Source organism: Rhinatrema bivittatum, chromosome 11 (genome assembly GCF_901001135.1).
Source record: "Rhinatrema bivittatum chromosome 11, aRhiBiv1.1, whole genome shotgun sequence".
NCBI classification, from domain to species: domain Eukaryota; kingdom Metazoa; phylum Chordata; class Amphibia; order Gymnophiona; family Rhinatrematidae; genus Rhinatrema; species Rhinatrema bivittatum.
In genome coordinates, this window is record NC_042625.1 from 41,010,750 (window position 1) to 41,024,659 (window position 13,910).

The 13,910-nt window shown below is 44.1% G+C and overlaps 1 protein-coding gene across 1 annotated transcript in view; it reads left to right on the plus strand.

The window, feature by feature from the left end:
* Positions 1 to 13,910, plus strand: part of PIWIL1 (piwi like RNA-mediated gene silencing 1) — a 245,590-nt gene that overhangs the window by 72,951 nt on the left and 158,729 nt on the right. The window contains 2 exon segments of the mRNA XM_029571500.1: positions 3,905 to 3,985; positions 13,046 to 13,243. Of these exon segments, the coding sequence (XP_029427360.1) occupies positions 3,905 to 3,985; positions 13,046 to 13,243 (279 nt within the window).

Sequence of the window (13,910 nt, forward strand, 5' to 3'; positions counted from 1 at the left end):
ATTCTAGATTTGCAAAAAGGTGAATGTAGCCTTACGGGTTCCACGTTTTTGCATGGAGACGTTGCGCACAGTGATAGCAGTCTGCAGAAGAGAGTTCCTGGCATTATTGGATCTGACAGAGAATTACCTCCATGTTCCCATTCGAAGGGACCATCAAAGTTTCTACGGTTCATGGTGTTGGGACAGCATTTTCAGTTCTGAGCTCTCCACTTCAGCTTGGCCATGGTGCCCTGAACCTTCACAAAAGTGATGATGGTGGAGGCAGCAGCGGCAGCTTTGAGGCAAGAGGGGATTTTAATCCATCCATATCTAAACAATTGGCTCATTTGGGCGAAGATGGAGGAAGAGTGCGGTTGGTCCATCCAGCGAGTCATGGATACCTTGAGTTCACTGGATTAATAAATGTGTTGAAGTCACCTAGTTCCAACCCATTCGGAGTATCTGGGAGTGCGATTGAGTACCCAGAAAGGCAGGGTGTTCCTGACAGTGGACAGATTGTCGAAGTTACAGGCGCAGGTTGTTGGTACTAAAATTCTGGGATTATTTGCAGGTCCTGGGCTCCATGGCCTCCACGTAGGATTTGGTTTCGTGGGCCTTTGCAGAAGGTGCTCTTGTCCAGGTGGAATCTGTTGTTGTGGAGGAGTGTTACCTGCCTTTTCCTCTTCTAGGAGAATCCAGGTCTAGTCTCTCGTGGTGGTGCTCTCTCTCTCGACACTGCTTGGAAAAGGGAATGGATCGGGAGGCTCCAGACTGGGTGGTAGTGACCACAGATACCAGCCTCAAGGGCTGGGGGGGAGGGGTGTTATGCCTGGGGTGGTCTGCCCAAAGACTTTGGTCAACAGCGAAGACTACCTGGTCTATCAGTTGTCTGGAGGTTTTTCTACCTTGACTTGGATCAAAGGTCAGATGGTTCGAATTTTCTTGGACAATGTGATGATGGTGGTATACATCAGTTGTCAAGGAGGGACAAAGTCACGTGGTGGCTCTGGAGGCTCAGCAGCTATAGGTTTGGGCAGAACGTCACCTTGAGGGAATAGTGGCATTTCACGTCGCGGGAATTGACAATGTGCAAGCGGATTTCTTCAGGAGGCATCAGGTAGATCCGTGGGAATGGGAGTTGTCTCTGGATGCCTGGGATCACATTTGTGCCAGGTGTTGTGTTCCCCAGCTGGATCTCATGGCAGTACATACCAATGCAAAGGTGGCAAGATTTTTTAGTCACAGAAGGGAAGTCAGCTCGGATGGACCAGATGATCTAGTGTGCCCGTAGCTGACGGGAGTCTTATTGTATGTATTTCCTCCTTGGCCACTTGTCGCTAGAATTTTTTGCAGCGTATAAAGACACATTCAGGGAAGGTGGTGCTGGTGGCGCCGGAGTGGCTGCGTCAGCCATGGTTTGTGGATCTGGTGTATCTCGTGATAGATGGACCTCAGGTTAGCTCACCTGCCAAGGTTGCTGCGACAAGGACCCATGTTTTCAGGTTGGGAAGATCGATTTTTGTCTCACGGCTTTGGTTTTGAGAGGTGGTGGTTTCATCTGAAAGGATATTTGGAACCAGTAATTTCCACATTGCTCCAGGCTAGAACACCTACTACTTCTCTGGCGTATGTCAGTGTCTGGAAGGTTTTTGAGTCTCACTGTCTACAATAGTGGCTGGATCCCCTAACTGTGTGGATGTTCCTCACATCTTGGCCTTTCTGCAGCAGGGGTTGGCTAAAGGACTAGCCTATAGCTCTTTCCGTGTTCAGGTTTCAACCTTGGATTGCCTTAGGATCAAGTTACAGGGAAGGTCTTTGGCCTTTCATCCTGATATAATTCGAATCCTGAAGGGAGTTAAGCATTTGGGTCCTCTGCTTAGGTAGTTATGCCCGGATTGGAGCCTCAACTTAGTTCTGCGAGTGCTCTGTGTGGCGCCCTTTGAGCCCTTAAAGGGAGTGTCTTTGAAGGACCTGACATTTGAAGACTGTTTTTCTGGAGGCCATATGTTCAGCCAGATGGATTTCAGAGCTTCAGGCTCAGTCTTGCAGGGACCCTTTTTTTTGCGAATTTCTAATGACAGGATGACATTGCAAAAGGTCCCCTCCTTTTTACCGAAGGTGGCTTTCATATGAATCGGACCCAAAAAGCACAAAGGAAGGCGATCTATAATAGCCATCGGGATGAAAAGAAGAAAATAGATGCCTGTGGTGGTTGGGTCACCTTTTGTGGTGTGAAGAAAGGAGATAAACCTATAGCCACGATATCTCGTTGGCTGAAAGAGCATTTGCTCGGCTTATATTCGTAAGGGTTGTGAAATTCCAGTAGGCCTGAGAGTGCATTCTACAGGGCAGAGGCAGCATCCTGGGTGGAGTGTCAGCTGGTGACACTTCAGGAGTTATGTTGGCCCGTGGCATGATTCTGTCTTCATACTTTCACCAAGCATTGCTGATTTGACATTTGGGTGCAGGAAGATGCGACATTTGGTGAGTATTCTACACGTGGGTCTTTAGGGTTCCTGCCCAGTCTGGGGTGCTTGGGTACATCCCACTTGTCTGGACTGATCTGAACAGGAAAGAGAGATTTGGTTCTTACCTGCTAATTTTCATTCTTGTAGTACCACAGATCAATCCAGAGACCTGTTCCTTTGCTGCTGAAAGACTGGTGGTTTTGTAATTATATCAGAAATTTTGCAAACTGTAAATAAGTTGAGTTTTTTTTTTTAGTTAAGCGGTTATCAATATGTTTTTCTGGAAGTATGAGAGACTCCAGGGGGTTCCAACCCTGAGTTACCTGTTCACCCTGGAAAGGGGAATGGGTGTCTACTCTTCGGCTTGGGTACAGGTCAATACTGAGGGACTGCAAGTAGCACTCTTGGATATGTAGCAGTGCCTCAGTTTTGTTTTCTGCCTCCATCTGCTCGTAGGGATGCAAAATCCACCTATCTGGACTGATCTGCGGTATTACAGGAACAAAAATTAGCAAGTAAGAACCAATTTTCCTTTCTGCTTTACTACTGAACCTCTAACTTTAAAAATTGAAAATTAAGGACTGTACTTAAGGAAAACTATAGGACGCTGTCAGAAGTGAGCTGGGTGTTTTTAATCTGCCCAAGACCATATCTAGCTGTTTGAGGACAGGCATTTATTTTTGGGGGGAGTGGGATTGGGGCTGTAGAAGAGGAAACCTTCCTTCCATTGTTTAGTTATTAAATTTTGGAAGTGTATATAAACTTGCTAGGCAGAATGGATGGGGGTTCGTGTCTGTGTGGGTTCAAATATCAATAAAGAAAATTGCCTATAGCCCCCTCCGCGTTCAGGTTTCAACCTTGGGTTGCCTTATTTATTTATTTATTTATATTTGGGAATTAGAAACATTACAGTTAATTTCTTTGGCCCAAAAACAAATACATGATTTACCCTTTTTCTTCTACAGTTGATGGCAAGGAGACAAATGAATCAACAGGAAATGTGAAATGGATAGAAATACTTACAGCATAGTACTTGTAGTGAAACATTACCCTTTCTTTTTGGAGAATGTTGTGAAGCCCCTTCCCTCGTACACAAAATAATAATTATAAACTAGTATGAATGCAAATCTTAAAATCATTAATTTTTGATATTTAAAAATTTTTTTTGTTCCTGGCCCCGGTGCAGCCACTGGACTGGCCAAATACAAATGTTTTGAGTGGCCAACCTAACCCTTGCAAACTTTTTTTTGTTTTTGTTTGTTTGTGTTGAATTGTGGTTGTGTAACCTTGGCAAAAGAAAAAATCTGCATTTTGATACTACAATACTTAGATTTACTTTGTAGTGAAGTGAAGACATTGGTTAATATTTACAACTGATAGATTAAGATGTTCACTTGGCATTGAATGTTTTTCAGATGTTGAGACCTTTTTTTTTTATAGTTTTGCCTTTTGTTTAGACTTTTGAAGATGATGAACTTGCAGCAGATTGGACGAAATTATTATAATCCACATGAACCTATAACTGTTGCAGCTCACAGGTTCGTAAAATAAATGTCTGAATCAGATATTATTTAAAATGAACTTCCTCTTCATCCAGTTAGACTAGACCAGCTGAATGGATTATCTTGCTGACAAGCAGATGGAGACGGAGATCAACAAGTTCGCTGATGTCATCCCTTATATGCATATGTGCTAACTTCAACCTGTCAGTATTCTGTCTCCAGCAGATGGTAGGCAGGCATCCTATGTTGTGAGTTGAGGCCTGGTTAGGCCAGATGAATAAGAATTGTATGGAAGGATAGCTCCTGTGGTGAAAGTCATTCTCTCAGATAAGCATTGTCCTAGGTCAGAGGATTTCCAGCTTCTCTTCTGGAGTGGCCTGTGGAGTAGATTAGTTGCTAACCTTACCTATCCTCCCCTCCAGATGTACTTTGAATTGATTTCTCCTAGGACAAGCAGGATGGTGGTAGTTACACATGGGTGACGTCATCGGATAGAGCTCGGCATAGAAAACTTATGTCAAAGTTTCTGGAACTTTGTGCACACTGAGCATGCCCAGCATGCCCTAAACCATGCGTCCATTTGGAGTCCCTCTTCAGACTCTTTCTTTTTCCTGCAGAGCTTTCGCCTCTCGGTTAAGTGAGCTCTTGGCTTTTTTTTTTTATTTTTTTAGCACATTGCCTTGAAAAACTTTTCACCAATTCTCTTTTTTTTTTTTTTTGTTTCATTGACTGACTCCAGGTCCCTCTAAGTTCCCCTTAGACTCCTCAGTCAGGTTTTTCTGTGTTTGGTAAACTTAATTTTGCTTATGTTTCCCCCCCCGTGGCGGCCGTGCCTCTGTGCCTGCTGGCATCGACTGCCTGCTATCTCTCGATTTATAATTTTTTTTTTTTTCCCCTTTCTTTTTGTTCATCATGCCTTCACCCGGCTTCCACCGGTGCCTCCAGTGTCTGAGGACTATGTCCATCATGGACCCCCATGAGGTGTCTCTCCTCTGCCTAGAGGCATTGCATGACCTCCAGGGTTGCCGCTTGTGTGCCCAGATGACTTCATTAGAGGGCTTAACCTTCGTGGGTTTTGTGCAAATGATGGCCGAGGCAATCTCTTTTCAGTTGATGACAGAGGAGGATGCCAGGCACAAGATGCTGGAAATCCTCCAATTGGTGGAGGCTCTTAGGACGTGGCAGTCCTGGTGCATGAGATCTTTAAGGAGTTGCTGCTGAGGATCTGGGAACACCCCCTTATGGTACCTCCTGTAAACAGGAAGGCGGATGGGGTTTACCTCATCCAACAGGCTACCGGATTCGAGAAGCGTCAGCTGTCACACTAATCGGTAGTGTCCAAATCCACTCTCAAGAGGGCCAAACGCTTTTGGACCCCTGCCTCAGTGCCCCTGGGGAAGGTTCACAGAGAGATGGATGCTCTTGGGCAGAAAATATTCCAGGGGGCAATGCTCATTACCCGCTTCACTTCTTAACTCTAAGCCAATAATCTCTTAACCTCTGGAAGCAAGTTCAGGAGGCAGCCGAGCGGCTTCCTCAGCAGCAGCAAGACACCTTCTTATCGCTGGTGCGTTAGTGCCTGGAGTGTGGAAAACACAAGGTTCTTTCAACCTACAATGTTTTTGAGACTGCATCAAGAGTCTCGGCAACGGGAATCGGTACCTGCAGAATGGCATGGCTGCAGGCCTCTGATCTCTGACTGGAGACACAGGAAAGACTTGCTGACTTGCTGTGTACAGGAGAGAATCTATTTGGAGATAAGGTGAGGGATGCAGTGGCCCAGTTACTGGATCACCATGAGACCCTCCAGCAACTCTCTGCCAGCACTTCAGACCCATTCTCCTCAGCCAGAAGGTCTGCGAGGCAGGGTCAGAGGAATTCATTCTACCACTAGAGGAAGTACTATCCTCCTGCCACTTGCTGTTATTTGCAGAGGGCAAGTTCCCATGGCCATCCCGGGCAGCAGATAGCTTCCAAACCCCAGCTGGAAGGTGAGCTAAATCTCGGGATGTGGTTTTCACTGGATCGTAGGGAGCATGAGCCAGCCACCTGTACCCAGACGCTGGACCGCCCCCCCCCCACTCCCCTGGTTGGGGGCAGGCTATGGTTCTTTGTGGATCTGTGGCCCAGTATAACCTTGGACCAGTGGGTTCTGTCCATTGTCCATCAAGGGTACCAATTGAACCTATTGGGTATTTCACCAGATTTATTTATTTATTTTTGTTTTTCTATACCGATGTCCAATTGATTGCTCTCCATGCCTGTTTTGGGAGCAAATAGTGCATCAGGAAGTACCGATAAGGGAGCTGTCCACCCTCTTAATGTCCAGAGTGCCTGAACCTGTCCCACCAAGGCAAAGAAACATAGAAACATAGAAATGACAGCAGAAGAAGACCAAACGGCCCATCAAGTCTGCCCAGCAAGCTACGCACTTTATCCATTTTTTTTCCTTTTTTCTCTCTCCCACATGTTACTATTGGCTTCCAGTACCCTCCAGCCCTAATTCCCCTCCACCCAATTTAGAGAGCAGCTCTGTATCTGCATCCAAGTGACATCCAGCTCAATTAGGGGTAGCAACCGCTGTAACAAGCAGGCCACCCCCTTGCCTCATACTCTTACCCACCCCTGTTTTTATTTTTTTGTTTTGTTTTGTTTTTATTTATTTATTTATTTATTTATTTATTTGGAAATAGCAGCCCTCCATCCTTCCGCTCCATGAAGGTGGAACACCAACTACTGGCCACTGGCATCCTGCTCTGTGAATGCCTCTGTGGCTACTGCCGCTCCGTGCAGTCTTTGAATGCCTCTGTGGCTACTGCAGCTCCGTGCAATGTTTGAATGCCGCTGTGGCTACTGCCGCTCCGTGCAGTGTTTGAATGCCTCCACTTTATTCACGCCCTCTAGACTTGATGGATCCACAGTGTTTATCCCACGCCCCTTTGAGGGCAGGAATTCTATTCCCGGTACTTCCTGATTCCATAGAGAACAGGGTGACTTGTCCCATCCTAGACCTGAGGGCCTTGAACAAGTTTCTCAAAAAAGAAAAGTTAAAGATCACTTCTTAACTGGGCAGCCTAATTCCCCTCCTGCAAAAAGGACTGGCTATGCTCCCTTGATTTAAAATGATGCATACACTCACATTGAGATCTTCCTAAGTCACAGGAAGTATCTCAGATTTGTGGGGGGAAAACAACACTTCCAGTACAGGGTGTTGCCGTTCGGGCTAACACCAGCCCCACTTGTTTTTACAGAATGCCTGGCTCTGATGGGGACACATTTCTGCAGGCTGGAAGTGCATGTTTTCCTTTACTTGGGCGATTGACTGGTCAGGAGGGCCTCTCAGGCAGGGGTCGATCGGTCCATGCAGTTGAGTGGGTGTTGGAGTCAATAGGGTTCGTCATCAACTACCTAAAGTCCCATCTCAGCCAGTCACCTTGAATGGACTTCATCGGAGCCCTGCTAGACATGGCTCAGGCAAGAGCCTTCCTGTCGCGCCCCAGGGCAGTCACCTTGGCTCCATAGTGGTGGTGATTCAACAGAGCCAGTAGGTTTCAGCTCAGCACATGTTACTCCCTTGGCATGCTTACACATGCATAGATCCCAATGGACCCTGAGGTTGCAGTGGAGCCGGGCCATACAGAGCCTCAAAGCTCACATCAGAGTCACTCCGCTCTCCGGGACTCTCTGTTCTGGTGGCAGGTTCTCTAGAATTTGGAATAGGGAATATCTTTCCAAAATTCCCCTACCTAAATTGTCCTAACCATGCATGTGTCCACCCTGAGGTGGGGAGCTCATGTAGAGGGGCTCTGCATCCAGGGCCTCTGGTCTGCCCAGGAAGCATGGTGTCAAATCAACTTACTGGAGCTCCAGGCAATAGATATGCATTGTAGGCTTTCAGAAATCGTCTGCCAACAAAATTGTCCTGATCCAGACAGCCAACTTGCAGAGTGGTATGTCAACAACCAGGAAGGCATAAGGTCAGGAAGTGGTCCAGATCTGGTTGTGGGCTTGTCCTACGGGATGGTACTCTGGGCCATATATCTAGCCGGAATGGAGAACATGATAGTGGACAGACTGAGTCATGCCTTCAGACCCCACAAGTGGTCTCTGGACCATGGAGTGACGAACCAGATCTTCCGTCTCTGGGGAAACACAGAAGTGGACTTGTTCGCATCCCCTGCAACAGGAAGGTGACACAATTCTGCTCCTTGTACAGATCAGATGGAGAACTAGCCTCAGATGCATTTGTCCACCATTGGGGCAAAGATCCTCTATACACGTATCCTCAGATACCTCTGATGACTACTCTCTTGAAGCTTTGCGAGAACTGAGAGACTATGATCCTCATAGCCCCTCATAGGCTGAGAGATCTGGTTTCCAGTCCTTCGGGAGTTGTCCATCCTGAGACCGATCAGTCTGGGGACTTCCCCAGATCTCATTACGAAAGATCAGGGTAGGCTGTGGCATCTCATCCTCCAGGTCATGTTGCTCACAGCTTGGATGTTCAGAGGTTAATTCTGCAGCAGCTTGATCTCTGAGGATGTGTCTTGGTTCCTGCTGGCTTCCAGAAACCCTTCCTCCCACACAAACTGCTTGATTACCCCATAAACCTATCGGAGGCTGGCTTGAAGACCAACTCCATTTAAAAGTTCTCTCAGTGCAATTTGCGCATACCACCAAGGTGTAGATGGTACACCCTTCTCTGTACAGTTGATAGTTGTATGCTTCATGCGGGGCCTGCTTAAATTGAATCCTCCCCTAAGGCCTCCTGCTGTGTCTTGGGACCTCAATGTGGTACTAGCTCAGCTAGTGTGCACTCCCTTTGAGCCGCTGCACGCCCGTGGCCTGAAGTACCTGACCTGGAAGGTTACATTTTTGGTGGCGGTCACTTCAGCACACAGGGTCTGCAAGCTCCAGGCCTTAGTGACTTATCCATCTTATACAAATTTTATCATGACAGGGTGGTCTTGAGTTCGCTTCCTAACTTCCTGCCTAAGGTAGTGACAGATTTCCATCTTAAACCAGTCAATCGTCCTGCCAACATATTTTCCCAGACCCCATTCGCACCAAGGCGAACGAGCACTGCACAGTTTGGATTGCAAGAGAGCCTTAGCCTTCTATCTGGAGTGGACAGAAGCCCATAAACAATGCACCCAACTTTTTATTTCTTTTAACAAGAATAGGTTGGAAGTTGCTGTTGCCAAACAGACACTATCCAATTGGCTAGCAGACTGCATCTCCTCCTGTTATGCCCAGGTGGGACTGCATCTTGGGGGTCATGTCAAGGCTCATTTTGTTAGAGCCATGGCAATGTCTGTGGCCCACTTGCGAGCAGTTCCCATGGAGGAGATCTGCAAGGCTGCGATGGGGAGTTCTTTCCACACATTCGCATCTTGTTGTCTGGATAGAGATGGCTGATGTGACAACAGGTTTGGCCAGCCTGTCCTTCAAAATCTCTTTAAGGTGTAGAACTCAACTCTCCCTACCTAGTGCCCATTATTTGGGTTCAGGCTGTCTTCCCATCTGTTACCAACAGCACCTTGGTTGTTGTGCCGACTGGTTGGTGCTTGTTGGTCCCCTTTTATGTTGGGGAGCAGCTTGTAGCTAGGGATTCAACCATGTGTGAGGACTACTATCCTGCTTGTCCTCTGAGAAAGCAAAGTTGCTTTCCTGTAACAGGTGTTCTCCTAGGACAGCAGGATGTTAATCCTCATGAAACCTGCCTGCCACCCTGTGGAGTTGGGGTTTCTCCTGGTTTTTTTTTTTATTTTAATCGTAATTCTGTGTTACGATACTGAGGAGAGTCCTCGCATGGACTCGTGATTTAGGGCATGCTGGGCATGCTTACTGTGCACTGTCAAAGTTCTAGAAACTTTGACATGATTTCCGTACCAGGCTCCATCCGATGATGGCAACCATGTGTGAGGACTAATATCCTGCAGTCCTAGGAGAACACCTGTTACAGGTATGCAACTCTTCTTTCCCTTTCTTCAGCTTTTTTTCATAAAGCTCAAAAAAAAAAAAAAAAAAAAGGGGGGGGGGGGGGCAGGTCCGAGAGAAGCTCGGCTCCTGTGGTATCTGTACCAAAAGAAGCGTTTTTCCAGCCATGATCCGGTGTGATTGCTCTCTGAGTTCAGTGTTCCTTGATGGCACTGGTGTTTGGAGACTGAGTTTAACCATATGAGTGCACTGAGATCATTATACTTGGCAGTGAGTGCGGGTCATGCTGGTTTTATGGCCTGCTAGAGGATTTCTCAAATAAGGGTTACCTGTGCATCTATATCTCAGCTATCTGAAGCTAATAATATAGAAGATGGACAGGCCTTTGCTAAAGAGAAGTTATTTTAATTGGTGAAATTGCTACTGAAAAATCTAAAGAAAACTATAGTAGTGTAAACTATTCTCTATGTCAAACCTATTCAAATGAGTTTGCCAGTTCTCATTCCTCAGGATTTAAGATTTGTCTGCTCATCCAATATGATTGTACATTGTTTTTCTATGGGAGATGAACTGTTAATATACCATTCAGGAAAAGTTCTGCAATCATGACGGGATTCTCTCTTTATGTTCTGATTCCTTGTTACTTCTGTTTAAAAAAAAAAAGTGTACATGTGTATTTAGTAAGTAAACGGGGATTATAAATACCAGAAATAAATTGTTAAAACCAGATTCTACACAAACAAATTCATAAAAATGTTTAATTTATCCTCGTGTGAGAACAAAAATTTGCATCTTATTTTTGTTAAATGTAAACTGTTACTTTTTTGGACAAAATCTCCTAAGTGTTGCATTTCCTTCACATCACGAAAATTGAAACTGCTGTCAAAAATATTTCTATAAAATTGTGCTGTAAAAATCAGAGGATAACTTTCAAACAAATACATGTGGGGGCATATACACACAAGTAAATGACTGCGAGCAGATATACGCAAATATTTTGTAAACCATGTATATGATATACATGCATTTTATGAAACCTACTTATCTTTACACTGCAGCATAAGATGGTAACTTTTTTAAACAGCCGCGTGGGCACATGTGTACGCGCATATGCTGGCTTGTGCTAAAGGACGCAGCCATTTTATAACATACGTGCGTATGTGCGCGCATAGTATAAAATAGACTGTACACATGGACATGTGTGCACAATTGTATATGGAAGCACACAAATGCCGCCTCCACTACGTGGGATTTTAGTGGACACATGCCGACGCAAGTTTCCCCAGTTCATCCAGGTAAAGGATAGGACTTCCTAACCCCCCCCCCCACACACACACACACAAGTTAATTAGCCTCCCTTTTACCCTCAGCCCCTATTCTTAAAACCATGCTGACTAGCCTAGTTTTTTTTTTTTTGTTTTAGTACTTGCACACTATCCATAGTAGAAGTAAAGTTATGGGGTAGGAGATTCGTGCGCGTAAGTATTTACACGCTGGTTTCATTCATAAATCCTAGAACACCCAGACCACGCCCACATCCTGCTCCTTTTATTTATTTATTTAACGCATTTATATACCATTTTACCAATACATGATTGAACAAAGCGGTTTACAATAATTTTAAAATAATTAACTAGAAATAAAATAAGGAAATGAAATAAAATAAATAATAAAATTAGAATAAAAGTACATTAACATCATGATCAATAACAACTAAAATATACTAAAATAGAATTAAACAAACTTTAACTATCTTACAAATAGGAGATAGAAAAAAGAAACATAAATAAGAATTAAATGCCATAACTGATTGTAACAGCACCTAATTATCTCTCTTACCTGGAAAAAAAAAACATTTGTATGTGGGTGCTTTTAAAATCGACATGTCGTGTGCCGGCTCAACTTCTGCACAAATCTCCCAGCTTTGGGGCGCGCCATGCTTTTAAAGTTTACCCCTAAACTCGTGTGTGGACCTATGCACAAATACTAAGTCAAAAAGACCCCTGCGAGGAATGATAAAAATCACTAAAAATTCTCCCCCCCCCACCACCACAATACAGCTGAGAATCACAATAGAATGCATGTGGGAAATTCAATGGATGTTATCAAAGTGACCATATAAGGGCACTGAATGCACATAAATCTCATGTGTCTTATATCTTTAGTGCACTACCAGTTATAATCATTGGTCACACATTCAAAACTTTTTTTTTTTTTTTTTTTTTAGGGTAATACAATTAAAAGCATATTATCTCTGGACATCTCTCTTGTATCCAGATACTGGCTCAATATTTTGGGAATGTTTTCTCTGATAGTATGCATATCAAGTATGAGGTGGAAAAACCTATAGCCACTTAACACCAGTTTTCATAGGAACCGTCCAGCAGTAGTGTACCAAGGCATTCTGTCAGTTGTAAATTCCTCCCTCCCCCGTTAAACCTGTGGCTTCGGCCTACGACATTTTTTAATGTCCCCTCTTAGATATCTATTGCATGGAAACAGTCTTTTCAGAATAACAAGTGTGATCTGTATCAAAAGATAATGTTATAAATAAGGGGTGGCCAATTCCAGTCCTTGAGAGCCACAAATACGCCTGGTTTTCACGATATCCACAATGAAATATGCGCATGAGAGAGTTGCATGCACTGCCTCCATTGTATGCAATTCATTATGGGTATCCTGAAAACCAGGCCTGTTTGTGGCTTTTGGGAACTGGAGTTGGCCACCCCTGTTACAGTTGCTTGAGATATGGAGTGTTTTCATTCAGGACAATGAACCAGATGGGACAGTACAGTTCAAACCGGTAGTGTATACTTAACTTGTTAGAAAATACTGAGGCCTGTTAATCTTTTTATAGGCCAAGACTGCACTGAATGCTCCAGTTGCATATAAGGTAGCACTGCTTGACAGGTAGTTGATACTTTCAGTGGATATTGTAATCCTTGTAAGCCCTTTGAAATCTGCATTTCTTAGTTTTATCTAATGGAAGGAAATTAGAACAGTTTGGTAATTTTTGTGCTAAGAAAATAAGCAGCATTGAAGAAAGTTGAAAATGGCGGTTGTATCACTAATTGTTTTACATTAAGGTGTATAAATACTGCTTTTGGGCATATGGGTCTTTTTGCTGCTTTTGTTTATTTGTCTCTCTTTGGACAGGTTGATGATTTGGACAGGCTTCACTACTTCTATTCTGCAGTATGAGACCAGCATAATGTTGTGTACAGATATCAGCCACAAAGTTCTCCGTAGTGAAACAGTTCTGGATTTTATGTATGCTATGTATGAACAACATGGAGAACGGGCATTTCAAGAAATGTGCTCTAAAGAACTGATTGGTCTGATTGTTCTTACAAAGTAAGAAATATTTTAATTTTTTTGTCCTTTCCTAAGTAATATATAACATTTTCGTGTGAGTACAGAATCTATATGTATAGCCTGTACTTCATATTTTAAATGGCAAGCCTTAGATAGTTTAAATTGTTGGTACTTAATTTTTAGTTGAATTATGTATTGACTGGGGACTATAAACTGTTTTGGGTACCAAATTCTAAAGGCAGCCAAAACCTGGGACTTCCCCCAGTTACTTTCTGCTTTTTAGGAGGAGGGGAAGGAGAGAACCCTTTGCCTTAGCACCCATAGGCAGAGGAGTTGACAGCTTAAATTGGGCTCTAATTGTTTGTTTAAAAAAAAATCTTTTTAAAGATTATTTGATTAGCGTTGCTCCTCAACATGGTGGGATAGCAAAAGCATTGCTCCTCTACATGGTGATAGCAAACCAGTATTGAAAAAGCATCCTTGTTGATCTTCAAAGATAACTCTTGATCAGCATGACCATTTGGTCTTTTTCTGCCGTCAATACTATGTTACTATTGTTTACTCTCTCAATTTCATGAAACTTCATGACGTATGTGCACAGACTGCATACTTAGGATATCATGTAAAGCAGTGGTCCCCAACCCTATCCTGGGGACCTTCCAGCTAGTCGGGTTTTCAGGATATCCACAGTGAATATGCATGAGAG